This window comes from Aricia agestis, chromosome 2, assembly GCF_905147365.1.
Source record: "Aricia agestis chromosome 2, ilAriAges1.1, whole genome shotgun sequence".
NCBI lineage: Eukaryota > Metazoa > Arthropoda > Insecta > Lepidoptera > Lycaenidae > Aricia > Aricia agestis.
In genome coordinates, this window is record NC_056407.1 from 23,032,338 (window position 1) to 23,048,263 (window position 15,926).

A 15,926-nucleotide genomic window follows, 5' to 3' on the forward strand; every position below is an offset into this window, starting at 1 on the left:
TTTTGTATTTTTTGTAATGCGAATAATTTATTCATACATTGAAACGTATTCATTCGCTATTTAAAACAACATAAAAATATAGTCAAGTAGGTATTGTAATTAAGTACCTAGGTACATATATCTGCGACTTTCATTTCGTCATTTTTGATAAGTAAATTACTATTTTTTCTTTGAATATTATTTTTAAACTACAAATTATACCGTGTCACTAATCAGTATCCTTTTGGATTTTAAAAATGATAATGATACAAAATATACCTAAATTAGAACCAAATAAATATTAAAAAGTATCAGTTAAGTATCATAATAATAGACTATTGTTGCTCTCACTTTGATTTTATTTTTGTTTCTCCACAATCTGTACATCACTTTACACGTTGGTAATATCTTAAGGATATTTAAATCTCTCTGACACAGTTAAATATAGTAGTTGTGTTGCGACGTTCTTTGAACTCGCTTGTTTATAGGTATTATCAGCTTGGGGAAATATGAAACTTATTTTACTAGTGCTTAGCGTCCTTTTCGGTGTGAACAATGGATATAGGATACTTTGCCTGCTACCGTACCCCGGAAAGAGTCACCACATGGTTTTCGAGCCCCTTCTACAAGAGTTACTGAATCGCGGACATCATCTGACCATAGTTTCTTTCTTTCCCCAACCGAGCCGGGAAAATAGAAGAGACGTGAGTCTAGTTGGACTAGCACCTCTGGCAGTGGAGTCCATAGATTTGAGAAGCTTGGAGACATCGTACACAATAAAATATTTCAATCATATTCCACTAGTGACTCACCTGGCTAAATCCAACTTGAAATTATGCGAAACGGTCCTGAATTCGCCGGTTTTTCAAGAGTTTATTGCGGGGAAAGGAGATTACGATGTGATTTTAGTGGAGCATTTTAACAGTGACTGTATGTTAGGAGTGATACATAATTATGGGGTTCCATCCGTTGGATTGATGTCCTCCGCGCTTCTACCGTGGAGCCACTCGAGAGTTGGCGCTTCGGACAACCCCTCCTATGTTCCTGGCATGACATTGCCGTTCACAGACCAGATGAGCTTCTACGAGAGGACGGTGAATACTTTCATCCTCTTCTTTTACATCTACTGGTACGAGATAGAAATAAGGTGGAAGGAGCAGAAGCTTCTAGAAGGGAAGTTCGGAAGGTTACCGCCTCTGGAAGAGATAGCGAAGAACACAAGTGTGGTGCTAGTGAATACGCATTACTCGTGGAATGGTGTACGGATTCTTCCTCCTTCCGTCGTGGAGGTTGGAGGATTACATCTTCATAACAGGACTATCAATCGATTACCACCGGTAAGTAAGTGTGGACTTTTTTTTTTATAAAAAAAAAAATATAAGTTGCCTTACTGCATCCATAATGTTCTAGTTAAAAGCGAAGGCCAAACAGTGCAGTGCACATCTATACTAATATTATAAAGCGGTAGAGTTTGTTTGTTTGAACGCGCTAATCTCAGGAACTACTGGTCCGATATGAAAAATTATTTCAGTGTTAGATAGCCCATTTATCGAGGAAGGCTATAGGCTATATTTTATCACGCTAACACTAATAGGAGCGAAGAAATAGAGGAAAGTGTGAAAAAACGGGAGAAATTATTTGAAAGGGCTTATTTGAACGCGCTAATCTCAGGAACTACTGGTCCGATTTTAAAAATTCTTTCAGTGTTAGATAGCCTATTTATTGAGGAAGGCTATAGGCTTTATTTTATAGCGCTAAGACTAAAAGAAGCTAAGATATAGAGGAAAGTGTGGAAAAAACGGGATAAATTATTTAAAATGGCTTATTTGAACGCACAAATCTCAGGAACTACTGGTCCGATTTGAAAAATTCTTTCAGCGTTAGATAGCCCATTTATCGAGGAAGGCTATAGGCTATATTTTATTGCGCTAAAGCTTATGGCAGTGAAGAAATAGAGGAAAATATGTAAAAAATGGGGGAAATTATTTGAAAGGGCTTACTTGAACGCGCTAATCTCAGGAACTACTGGTCCGATTTGAAAAATTATTTCAGTGTTAGATATCCCATTTATCGAGGAAGGCTATAGGCTATATTTTATCGCGCTAAAGCTTATGGCAGTGAAGAAATAGAGGAAAATATGTAAAAAATGAAGGAAATTATTTGAAAGGGCTTACTTGAACGCGCTAATCTCAGGAACTACTGGTCCGATTTGAAAAATTATTTCAGTGTTAGATAGCCCATTTATCGAGGAAGGTTATAGGTTATATTTTATCACGCTAAAATTAATAGAAGCGAAGAAATAGAGGAAAATGTGGAAAAAAATGGGGGAAATTATTTGAAAGGGCTTAACTCACGAACGACTGGAGCAATTTTTCTGTTATTTGGCACAGATAAGAAGTAGACCACGTGAGGGATCATAGGCTATTTTTTGTGGACTAATTTGTCTGTGAAATATCTAATTTACGCGGGCGAAGCTGCGCGGAACGTTATATTTCGCGTGGTCACGACATCACGCGTAAACGGCTGGACCCATTTTGCTGAAATTTGCTATAATTTGAGTCCTGAAAAAGAACATAGGATAGATTTTGTCCCGGAAAAATGTACGGTTACTGCACAATATACTTTTAAGATTTGCGCGTAAACTATTCCATCTATTTTGATGGAATTTGGTATGGAGATACTTTGAGTCTCGGGAAAGGACAAGGAATACTAATTTTGTCCCGGAAAATGTACGGTTCCCGCACAATAAACTTTTATGATTATCGCCTAAACTATTCAATCTATTTTGATGAAATTTGGTATGGCGATACTTTCAGTCTCGGGAAAGGACCAGGGATACTTTTTATCCCGGAAAATATACGGTTCCCGCACAATAGACTTTTATGATTCTCGCCTAAACTATTTAATCTATTTTGATGAAATTTGGCATGGAGGTTGGTGATACTAATTTGAATCTGGGACAAGGAATGTTTTTTGTCCCGGAAAACACGGGAACAACTATTTAAAACTAAAGTCCACGCGGACGAAGTCGCGGGCAACAGCTAGTACTTCATGAATAGACGATGTCAGTAGCATTTGCATGTGTGTTGACACAGGCGGTCTACTATCTACTACTATCGGTCATGACTCATGAGTCATGACTCATGACCCGGCTCTGGAGAGGCCGGCTTTGTAGCTGCGATAACAAAATCCAGATGATTTGACACGAATTATAGATATAATCGATCTACATACTGCCTAATTATCTGTCGTGTTAGCTTAAACACGTAAAAGGATCACGTTCTGTAAACAACGTTTGCACGTGAGTAGATAAATAGACAATTGCACATTGTTGACGTGTTATTCGAAGCAGAAAGTTGTAATTATTTGTAAGCAGTAGGTTATATTGTGTCTTTTATCTTCGTGTTGCTATGGCATCTAAGTACTTATCTATATTCTATTGTTCACTGTAAAAAACATCTTATCAGTCTCGCTTAGAACAGCATAGGTACCTATCTAAGAACTAGGTCATTCAAACTACTTATAGATACATAAGGATGTTAGCAATAGGAGGTAGCTATTGTAATCATTTGACCCTAGCTTGTGTTAATAGGACTTGAATCAATCAATTTATTTAACAGTCTGCTCGCACGTGCGTTACGTCACTGGGGTACCATCTATTAGATCGATTCGTTTTGAAAATGAAATTCTGGGAATCTTAATATTACCTACGGTAGTGATGTCGACAACGTCCGAGGCCCTAACTGGCTCAATGAAAAAAAACTTAAAATTGCAAACATCATTTTATTGGTAATTTCAGGAAATTTTGCATAGAGACAAAAGCAGACCAGCAAATCCGTAATACATTAACAGCTGTCCTTGCAACTTTACACGTCTACGACGTGTTTACACGTCTAACGTCTTTACACGTCAAGAAATATAATTAAGTACATATCGATTGTCCAATATAGTAGGCTCCCAACTTATAATACTCGTACGTACAAATCACAAAGATGCAATCTTAAGAGGCCGGATGTCATCGAAATTCTCATGTAACATACGTAATACCAAAATCATTTTCTCATACGAAAATATTTAACAATTTTGAGTTATTGTTCAGCTTAAAATAGTAATTAGTAATTACCTAGGTTCCTGCACAAAAAATTACTACAAAATATTTAAACACTAAAAATATTTTTATTGTTTAAATATTTAGCAGTAAACTACAAAATATTTACTTAAACACATTGCACAAACTAACTTTAACTTTAACTGTAACTTTAACTTTGACTACAGCGCAAAATGTCAAATCTTTGGGTAAAGTTAAAAATGGACGCCATCAAGACGCCATATTTATACATATAATTTATACGTGGGAGAGCCATGCTTCGGCACGAATGGGCCGGCTCGACCGGAGAAATACCACGTTCTCACAGAAAACCGGCGTGAAACAGCACTTGCGCTGTGTTTCGTCGAGTGAGTGAGTTTACCGGAGGCCCAATCCCCTACCCTATTCCCCTCTCTTCCCTCCCCTATTCCCTTCCCTTCCTTACTATATTAACCTATTCCCTCTTAAAAGGCCGGCAACGCACTTGCAGCTCTTCTGATGCTGCGAGTGTCCATGGGCGACGGAAGTTGCTTTCCATCAGGTGACCCGTTTGCTCGTTTGCCCCCTTATTTCATAAAAAAAAAAATTAACTATAACCATAGAGCTCGACAAGGTTTTAAATGCATGTGGCGAAAAAAGGAACTAACGGTGTCATCATACAAAAACGCCATTTTTGACAGTTCTCCTTTACCAGCAGCGCTCCCGCCCACGTTCATTTATAACCTTGTTGGACCAGCTGTCATCTGTCAATTTCTCCGGTCAAAGTCAAATTTATATTGAACTATAACCATAACCCTAACCATAGACAAAGCTTTAACCTTAACTTTAGCTTTAACCACGCCTCTGATGCAACCCACCCTTAATGATTTACATTATTATATCCTTCAAGTATGCATTAAGTACAGACCAGTATATCGCATACCTGTCTATTGTTTGTAATAAATAATAATAAATGATTTAATCGGTTACAAGAAATCTAGAAATGCATGAATTAATTATGTCCTTTCATATGTGGCAATGAAAATTAAGGGCAAGGCAATGAATATACTTTATTGGCTCCGAAGAAGTTGACCTACGACAACGTGAATATGCACAAAACTATAGGTACATACATAATAAGTTATAAGCGTATAAACAAAGATCGATTGGTGGTATACCTATTACCTAATGATGAATTCTGTACCAGTTACCACAACCAGCCTCAAGTATTAACCAAATTAACCATATATTAGGGAAAATAAGACGTATCTGGTATAACTTACCTACTGTAGTGTAGCACATGATTGTGCAAAGCGTAGTTAGTTAAATATTATAAGTAGTTTATGTTTTTAGGGTTCCGTACTCAACAAGGAACCCTTAGTGTCTAAACACACTAGGCCGAAGTTACGCGGCGTAAATTCCGCATGATTACGCCCGCAATGTATTTTAAATTACCGATGACACACTATTCCGTCGCGTTCCGTCCGTATTTTGTATGCGTTTGACATTGCAGACGTAATTACGCGGAATTTACGCCGCGTAACTTCGGCCTAGTGCAGGGGTTCCCAAACTGTGCGCCGTGGAAAGGCAAGGGGGGTGCCGTGAGTCGATCCCCCATTATCCATAACCACAAATATTATAAAATAAAATAATAATATGAATTATACAAAGCAGGCATCTGAATAAATATTTGTTTATTATTATTTACCTGCATAACCTAAAACTCTTTAACTTAATAATCATTAAAGGTGTTTATTAACCCCCAACAAAAAAGAGGGGTGTTATAAGTTTGACGTGTCTGTCTGTCTGTTTGTCTGTCTGTGTGTGTATCTGTCCGTGGCATCGTAGCATCCAAACGGATGGACCGATTTTGATCTAGTTTTTTTTGTTTGAAAGCTGACATGATCGAGAGTGTTCTTAGCTATAATTAAATAAAACATTGATATATGGTAATCATGAGAATATGATTATGTTGATAGGAATTATTCTGCACTATAACCAACAGAAATTTAAAAAGTATGAAATTAAATTAAATTAAAAAAACCCCCGCCAAACAACTTTAAAAAGTAATGAAATAATATTTACTGCCTTTAAGTTCAAATAATTCCTAACTTGTGTAAAGTAATATTTTAGTCCATAATTGTTGTCAAGGTGTGTCGGGGGACCGCTAATGTAGATGTTTGATTTGAGATTTCACATAACATTATAGTTTAAGGATCAGTTCACAGCAAACCGAATGGAGATAATCAGCGACTTGGTGGTTGTAGGTTGTAGTTTACTTGGCGGTCCCCCGACACACCGTGACAACAATAGGCTACTTGACCTATATTCAATTTCATTAAACAAATGCATATTTCTAGTAGAACTTGGCCTAGGAAACTGTATTTCACCCTTATCATCAAATAAAAGCTTATGATTGATAAATAAAGTCGATTTGAAAATATGATTTTATGAAAATAGGATTTGTACTGACGAAAACGCTTTTGCGGTACTTCCGATTTGGATGTGACGTCATCAGACTCGTAATTTAATATCTTTTATTTATCGCGCTCGTTATATATGAGTTTATTTGTACATAAATAATAAGAATAAGCCTAGAAAGATTTGTAAAATATATTTTCTTGAAAAATTGAAATAAACCATCAGTTTTATATATTATCTCCATTTATTGTAGACGGGAAATGAAATGGCCAAAACTTTTCTCCAAAAGTTTTCAACATTACAAATGATTTCTAATTTCTTATTTAATTCTTTTATAATTTTTGGACACTTTTAGACTCCTACATTTAGCACATAAAAAAATGTTCAATAAAAAGAGTTTAAAAATAAAATACAAAACGTATGACGTCACACTATGGCGGACAGTGTTTTCGGCGCCATTTATAAGGCATATTTTTCAATCAACATTTTTATGGGTTTCTACTGTGTAAAATATTAAAATATTAGTTTTTTTGTGAAAATGAATGATTAAGAAGCGATTAGCATGAAGAAAAAAAGAAGGTCAAGTAGCCTACTAAAACATTATACTCTACACAAGTTAGGAATTATTTGAACTTAAAGGCAGTAAATATTATTTCATTACTTTTTAAACTTGTTTGGCGAGTTTTTTTTTTAATTTCTTAATTTAATTTTATTTATGTATCTTTTTGTAATTGCTAGGTAGAGTAGGGCGCTGTGACAAAAGATTGACTTGTAAGTGCGCCACAGGCTGAAAAAGATTGGGAACCCCTGGCCTAGTGTGTTTAGAGTTTAGACACCTATAGTTTCGGTCTGTCCGTCTGACTGTCCGCGGTTTTACTCCGAGACTATAGGACCTACAAAGCTGTAATTGTAGTAAAGCAAATATAATGGCATGAATGCACATATTAATGATGCCGACAAAATGGTATAAGTACTTACAATAAAATCTTAAAAAAATATTTTTATGGTACATCCTCTACACACCAATCGGTAATGATATTTTTTTTTCGCGTCCACCCCACCGTGTGGGGTGACGTTGGATATTCAATATTCATAGATCATTTTCCGAACTAGTCCATTTGTGAAATATGAAGTTTCAAAGCGGAAAAAATCGTTAGAGTCTGCAGTGTGGGCCCTTACCCACGTAATAAATGTACTACTTATCAGAGAAGTTTATTCGTAGTCCAGTGTCAACCATACAAAAATTATCAAAAACTAGCTGTACTACGGAACCCTGTATTGCGCGTGGCTCGACACGCACTTGGCCGGGTTTTTTACATATTCTGAGTTGCATGTAGAAACAAACCGAAGTACCTACCTATGTAGATTTGCAAAAAGCCGGTTTTATGGGCAAACAATATTATAATGTCCATTGTATTTTGATTTCTCATTGTGAGAGTGTTATTATTAGTTATGATGTTACATTATCTCACCTACTCTAAATAATCATTAATTTAATTTCATTCATCCGGTGACGATCTACTTTGCATACTGTTTTTTTCTTAATAATAGTCCTTCATGAGTCCTATTTAATTGCATTTTTATCGATGCTAAGTATGACTTGCAGTCTGCAGACTTTTCCTTCTCATGAAATAATTTCCAAGGGGTGCACATTTTAGTTTTCTTTCTTTTATTTTTACTTTTTACGAACAACAGTGACTGTCTATGATCTACGACAATACATTTAGTGCCGAAACATTAGGAAATATCTTTGTACGGCATGGTAATAGGGTTACAGATGGCTTTTTATTTCAATAATTCCTGTTGATCCCGAGATTCCCAAGGGGTGCATGTGCACCACCTGGCACCGGTCGGTTTTACTAAAGCTAATACCTATCCTTCACTGAGCTTATGTTTATATTATACAGTTTTGTATACAATACAAGCAACTTACTGAGTAACAAGTTAAAACGTTTTTTTCAGGAACTGCATCAATTCGCCCAGGAATCCTCAGAATATGGGTTCATAGTGATGAGCTTCGGGTCACTGGTGAAAGGATCCACGCTACCCCAGAAACAGTTGCAAGCAATTATTAACGTGTTTGCTCGATTGCCGCAAAGAATAGTGATGAAATGGGAGACCGACATACAGAACCTACCCAAAAACGTGATGATTGTGCGATGGCTGCCACAATTTGATCTGCTGAGCAAGTATCTTTGATCCTTTTCCATTGTCATGCAAATGCTATACAAAAATAGTAGTGACAAAAGATTCCTAAGAACTCACATAAAAACTAATTGTTGGTCGTTAAAAATCTACAAAAATAGTTAAATAAGTATGGCGTCAGCCGTTGGATGTGTTATTTTATTACTATTTTACTTTGTATTGAAACCAAGTTTAAAATGTTGCTTAAAAATTAAATAATCGTAGTCTTTATTTGAGTAAGCAACAACATAGGCAAATAAAACAAGTAATTACGCTACTGTCAAGCATCTGCATTCTGCTCATTTTAGGGTGGGTTGCACCAACATACTTTAGCTATAACTTTAACGCCCCGGCCGCACCTGCGTCTATCGTCCGAAGCTTCGGCCTATGAGACGATACTATTGGACGATACACGCAGACGTCCAATAGTATCGGTTTTAGCGCGAAGCACTACGCATATGCGGCCGCGGCATAACTATAATTACAATGCAAAATGTCAAATCTTTGGTTAAAGTAAAAAATGGACGCCATATTTAACCATAACCTTGAGTTCGACAAGGCTTTGAATGAACGTGGCGAAAAAAGGAACTAACGCTGTCATCATACAAAAACGCCATTTTTGACAGTTCTCCTTTACCAGCAGCGCCCCCGCCCATGTTTATTTCTTCAAGCCTTGTCGGACCAGCTATCATCTGTCAAATTCTGTGGTTAAAGGGTTAGCCTTAACTATAACCATAACTTTGACCATAAATTTAACTTTAACCACGCCTCTGGTGCAAGTTGCAACCCACCCTTACCGTATCATAGACTACCTAAGCAAAAATTAAGTTCAATTTGATTGCAGATCATCCGAACTGCGTAGCATTCATCACCCATGGTGGACTTCTAAGTCTGACAGAAGCCGTGTGTGCCGGAGTACCAGTGCTGGCGATGCCGATTCTTGGCGATCAGTTCGGCAATGCGGCGCACGCGCATAAGGCAGGCATCGGCGAAGTAATGGAACTGCTTGAAGTGGAAGAAAAGGAATTTGACATAAAATTGAAGACAGTGTTGTCGGCAGAGTAAGTTGTACAAATCTTGGTTTTTAACCGACTTCCAAAAAACGAGGAGGTTATATATTCGGCTGTGGATATTTTTTTTTTTTTTTTATTTTTGTATGTTCGACCACTACTCCGCCGTTTGTGAACCGATTTTCAAAATTTTTGTTTTGTTATATTAAGTTTCACTCCAATTTGGTCCCATTTTCACAAAAGTGGTGATCTGATGATGGGATCCATGAGCAATCGAGGGAACTCCTCAAAATTTATATGGAAACATATAGTGATTTTGGTTTTATGAGAAGCATCCTAAGCATATGCTACCAAAACGCAAGATTTTGCACCAAGGTATACTATGGTTCCGAAGATACTAAGAGAACTCCGGATTCCTTATAGATACAGGTTTGGGGGTTTAGGCGTTGTTTTAAGAACTGAAAGCATATGCTACTAAGCAAATTACATTCATCATCATCATCATCATCACTACCATGTCAGGGTCACCAATGTCACAACTCACATGGTTGTATATGGATAGAATATACAAACAACACCATAAAATATCATCAGTCATCACGTTATGTCCTTATTTATTTGGTACATTTCAAAGCGATTTTAATACAAAAAAAATATACCTACTTAATGTTGTTTCAAAATACATAATATTTCAAGTACCACAAAATTGAACATAAGTAACAAATTCAACCTTTACTCCAGAGCGTAAGGCACACATTTGGGTTGGACTGAAGGAAACGGGGCACTATGGAAAAAATACTTAGAAAAATTTTTCGTCAAAATTTTAACCTCTTATAGCCACCCTTTTTGAATATACTAATCGATAGGGGGCGCCAAGGGGAGCAAAAAAGCTCAGATAAACTTTTCTCAAAAACCAACCTCTGTCGAAAGACAGGCCGAAATGTGACCCTCGTTAGCACGGAGAAAATACTTAGAAAAATTTGGACGACAAAATTCAACCTCTTATAACCACCCCTTTTGAATACACCAATCGATAGGGGGCGCCAAGGGGAGTAAGAAAGCTCAAATAAACTTTTCTCAAAAATCAACCCCCGGCCAGATACAGGCCGATATACGAACCTCGTTAGTATGGCGAAAATACTTAGAAAAATTTGGCTAAGGTTTAGGAACCTACGTCAATTAAATGTTGGTGACATTTTGGGTGAGAAAAACTCCTACTTACCGTACACCGCCAGTAAACTCTCCGTTTAGAAGAAATTCGCATTTGAGATTTTCGTAATCTTCAGATAAGATCATCTGTTTTCTGATGTTTACGAAGTATTTTTAAGGCATCTCAAGGCTGTGATGAGTGGGTCTTACTTAACTACTCAGCTACGGATACCGAAGGGAGGGCTCGGGGGGCGCAGCCCCCCGCCAAAACGGAAACAAACACAATCTAGAAAGTCCAAAAGTAGGTTAGGTTAGGTTGGAACTTAGACCACAACACCCAGATATAGGAGCCGCGGGGCTCCGTCGACTTTCTTTTGTAGTAGTTTGTCAAATAAATTGGGGTAGGTAGGTTTGTAAACATTTACCAAGATTAAGATAATATTAAGGGGTTGAATGAAGTATTTTCTTACGCGATGGTTAGTAGGTAACTAAAAAGAGTGAAATTATTATTTTTAACAAAAAATTTAAACCGACTTCCAAGGTAAAAACAATAATAACATCCTTATAATATGAACTAAAAAGTATTAAATAATTTTCCCTATCTAATAGTGCCTTTTTCCGAATTCGGCTAAACCTCAACTATTTCTGTACTCAATCTTCATAATTTTGAAGTTGGTGCCAGTTCCAAAAGTTTCAAATATTCTGTCAGAGAACTAAAGATTCAGCTGGTACCGACTTCAAAATTATGAAGATTGAGTACAGAAATAGTTGAGGTTTAGCCGAATTCGGAAAAAGGCACTATTAGATAGGGAAAATTATTCTCCCCATCTCTTACTTCTTATCAAAATGTTACTGTTTTAGTTAGATCTGCTACTCATCACTAGATGGCGTTTTTAAAATAATCTGATTTTAAAAATAAATATTTTTCTATGATAACATTTTTAAATACATATAATCTTATTAATTCGTAACAGTTAACAGATATTTTGAGTTCAACTTTACAATAATGTTTAAAATTCGTAACATATTTTTGATATCTTTCACAGGACCCGCCTTCAAGCGAAGCTAGTCAGTGATATGTGGAAAGATCGCCCCAGCAGCCCTATGGACACAGCCATCTTCCATATTGAGAGAGTTGCAAAATACAAAGGTCTGGATATGTCCAGCGAGGCCCGAAGACTTAACAGGATACAACTAGCCCTGCTCGACGTATACGCCTTCTATCTATTAGTATTAATGTGTTTTGTTACCTGGTTGTTGTTTAGGAAATCTGGCTTAGTATCAAATAAGAAAAAAATTAAATAGTAGAGTTACCTTTACCTTGTTGATTATATTTAAGGTTAAGTATTAAATAAAATAAAAGTCTAAACATTAATATTTATTTGATTTTGACAATAACAGGAGTAAAAATGTGCAACAGTATAAAATATTGTTCTTAGCATTTGAAATTTGTTCGAGACGAGATATTCTCAAAATATCACAAAAATGACAAAGCATACCTTAAATTCTATATTCCTACAGTAAATCGTTTTAAATAAGGCACTGGCAAATAAGATTGAATACAATAATTTACGGAATGCATCGGAATGTAAACAAAATAGAACATAACATCAAATATACAATTAGAATTATTATTAAAATTAGAATAGTAGGAAACAGACAGTAGCTCTAAAACATAAAACTAAATCACTGAACGAAATTATATTGTCTAGTACAAAATTTCCACTTGGTAAAAAAATTAAATAAATCTCTATAATGTTAATAATGCTCTTTTGTACTTAATTTACGTCCTTATTGTATTGCGATTTTGAAATATTCAATTTAAAATTTACACGTTACATTAATTTGGTTTTTAATCAAACTACCATTAAAGTATTGTAAAAAAACCTATCCTGTTATACAAAAGTATAAAATGCGTACAAAAATAAATGCAAATATAGTTCATATCTACATTCACAAAAACTATTCTCTTAGCTTGTTCCTCAAAAATGTCGGCAGACAGAAAGCAGCCTTATGGACATCACTGTTGTAGTATTTTAGATCCATATCTTTAATTTCCTCATCACTGAACACAAGCGTAGGCACTTGGAAGTCAATGTCCTTGTCCAATGATCCGATAATAAAGCCAATTTGTCCGGCCGGATATGTCGGGACTGAGGTTGTAGCGTATGCAGCTGCAGGGAATTGATTTTTGCAGAAGTTGAGGGTATTCTTGACTAAATCTATGTTGTCCCAGTATGTTGAACCTTGGCAACAGACTATGCCCCCTGGCCTCAAAGCCTTCTTTGTAAGTGCGTAATAATTTTCCTGGAATAAGGCCACAGCTGGTCCGATAGGGTCGCTACTATCTGTTATGATGACGTCAAACTCATTGATGCTTTTCTTGATGAATTCAAAACCATCTCCAATGTGTAGTGTAACTTTTGGGCTGTCAAACCCGACTGCCATGAAAGGTAGAAACTTCTTAGCTGCCTCAACAACTTTGGCATCAATTTCCACCTGTAAAAAAGTTACTCAGATTGAACAATTTGATTAAAGTTAGGAGTTGCATGATGTTGAGACTCAATTTTACAAAGTTATGCTACAATGGATTGCAATGTTGCATAATATTTATAAATGCTTTTGATTTTTTGTAAACCAAAATATTTTATGTACAAGGATTATTTTTTTATAATGTAAAATACACAAAGATGTTTGAGGAACCATTTTTATTAGAAGATAAATGTAGTATGCTGATAAGCCTGACCTATGTTTGGTTTGAGATAAAAATCCCTTATCAGCAAATAAAGTTCAACAATCTTATGTATCTATCAAAGTACAATAAATTATTGTATATTCATAAGGAATATAAATTATTCTGCCGTGGTATTATGTAAAAAGGCAACTAATCAATATTTTTACGAAAATTAGAGCATACAAATTTTCTGAAAAAACTGTATTGCTTCCTCTATGTCACGGCTTGACATCATATTTTAAAAGTTATGTGTTAATGGAAATTTTAATTTGGTAGAATTTTGGAGTCTTCATCAAAATATTTTTTTCATTTCTATTATAGGTATCATATTGTGTCCTTAGCTCCGGTAGTAGAAAAAATAATTAAGCTTAAGGCTAATTTACTAGTATGACATGTTATAGACCTTAGTCCTTGGATAAAACAAAAAAAATCGGCCAAGTGTGATAGCTATAGCAATAGCTATAGCGGTTCTTGAGATACAGCCTGGAGACAGACAGACTTTGAAGTCTCATGAATAGGGTCCGGTTTTCACCCTTTGGGTACGGAACCCTAAAAAGGTAAATACTAATTTAGTATACAGCAAGTAATATTAAGCAATACACACCTGTACAATTTGCTTGACTCTGGGGTGCTTCGCCACTTCTCGTGCCACCCCACCATCACCGCCTCCAACTATCAGCACTTTTTCAGGATTTTTGTGACAACACAATGGCAGAAATGATATCATTTCCTAAAAACATTTGTAACATAAAAAAATATGATAGTGATATTATGATGATTTCATAACATAAAGTAATATTCAAGGTCTATAGAATAACCATTTCTGAGCATAAAATATTTTAGGGTGAAACAGATTTTGCCTGAAAGTTAATTGCATAGTTTCTTTATCTTCTGAGACTATAGTTTTCGGAAACAAAAACTCTAGTTAGGATTAAAAATATGTTAATGCCAAACTTTATTTAATTAATACCTTGATCGTGGGAATTGCAGACACAATAGATCTTAAATTGTTATGCGGCAGTCGGGTGCCGCTTGGAGATTGATGGGTTAAATTGGTTCAGTGGCTAAATAATAGTAATTGAAGAGATGCTGTTTACCTGATATGAAAATTCATCCTTCTCAGTACATTGAATGATTCCGTCAAGAACTAGCACTTTTCCTAGGCTTGCTGTATCAAAAACTTGAATTTCCTGGTATGGAGATTGTTCTTTTAACAGAACTTCTTTGACTTCAAAAGAGAATGTACTTCCTGGCCACATCTCACATGATTCAGAAAACCAATTCTTCTTTAGGGTATCCATGGCTGGCAAAAAAAACATTGAGCAAATAGTTATTGCACAAGGTTGAATTATATGATAAGTAATAATATGTATAGATTGTTGAATATGTAAATATAGGTGGGAATTAACTAAAACAGTGTTAATAATATCTACTATCTAGATATTATTAACACTGTTTCAGCAAGTACATAACTGATGTTGCACAGTGCTAGGTATTAACACTTAAAAATTTTTGGTACATAAATCAAAATTAAATAACTGAATTCATAAATATTTACCTCGGCGCGCGGCGATAAAACTTCTTTTTTATCGCGTAAAATACGAAAAATTATTGACTCAACAAACCAACCACAGCAACACTCTTACCGGTACCACGCGACTTTTTGAAGGATTGCTTGCGGAAGAAGGGCATGAAAGGGGAAGGGCCAAGGGGGCTGAACGCGACGGCCTGAGTAACACTTGACAGTTGACAGTGAAATACAAAAGTATTGGTCTTTACTCTATGATTTATATTTTAAAAAATAACTTGTGTATTTTTTTCCTTGTATTTTTACAGAGAACGCTTATTACATTTTAAATATTGTCACCTTGCACATTTTTATCTCGAATTAATAAAGTTCTCTTATTTTTTAGTTCATTTTAAAAATTTCTCGCCTGTCATAACTTTCTTGACAGACTATAGGCACTTGAAATGTACACAAAATACTCAGTTAATAATTAATAATAAAATTATTTAAATAAACTAAATAATTAAGGTGGGCTTCCATAAAAAAAAAACACATTTTTTACCAAATTTTGCTCTTTAATGGTACGGAACCCTTCATGCGCGAGTCCATCTCGCACTTGGCTGATTTTTTTTGATTCTGATTGTGCCTCAAATAATAAAAAAAATAACATTTTTTAGTCTATGTCAAAACATATTTTTTTAATCTATATTTTTTGACGAAGAAGTAGGAGTAGAAATGTAAAACTTAAATACTAGTAATCAATGTCTTTAAAAATATTGTTTACAAACAAATAGAATAATTGTTCTGTGAATAAAATTAAATATTTTATTAAAACGAGTTGTAATTTTTTATTAATAATTAATCTGCGTCAACGCT

At 35.4% G+C, this 15,926-nt stretch overlaps 2 protein-coding genes across 3 annotated transcripts; one reads left to right on the forward strand and one right to left on the reverse strand.

Annotated features, from left to right (window-relative positions):
* Nucleotides 1–379: 379 nt before the first annotated feature.
* Nucleotides 380–12,184, forward strand: LOC121739544 (UDP-glucosyltransferase 2-like). The gene is made up of 4 exons (XM_042132058.1): nucleotides 380–1,316; nucleotides 8,429–8,651; nucleotides 9,495–9,711; nucleotides 11,856–12,184. The coding sequence occupies exons 1-4, from the start codon at nucleotides 489–491 to the stop codon at nucleotides 12,112–12,114; spliced, it is 1,527 nt and encodes a 508-aa protein (XP_041987992.1). The 5' UTR covers nucleotides 380–488; the 3' UTR covers nucleotides 12,115–12,184.
* Nucleotides 12,175–15,250, reverse strand: LOC121739560 (spermidine synthase). 2 transcript variants are annotated; one of them, XM_042132060.1, is made up of 5 exons: nucleotides 15,190–15,237; nucleotides 15,102–15,124; nucleotides 14,641–14,846; nucleotides 14,148–14,273; nucleotides 12,175–13,308 (listed from the first exon to the last, which is right to left on the reverse strand). In XM_042132060.1, exons 3-5 carry the CDS (start codon nucleotides 14,842–14,844, stop codon nucleotides 12,772–12,774), a joined length of 867 nt encoding a protein of 288 aa, XP_041987994.1. In that variant the 5' UTR covers nucleotides 14,845–14,846; nucleotides 15,102–15,124; nucleotides 15,190–15,237; the 3' UTR covers nucleotides 12,175–12,771. The 2 variants fall into 2 exon arrangements, with proteins under 2 accessions (XP_041987994.1, XP_041987993.1); XM_042132059.1 differs by having other exon boundaries at nucleotides 14,641–14,848; nucleotides 15,111–15,250.
* Between the last annotated feature and the right edge of the window lie 676 nt (nucleotides 15,251–15,926).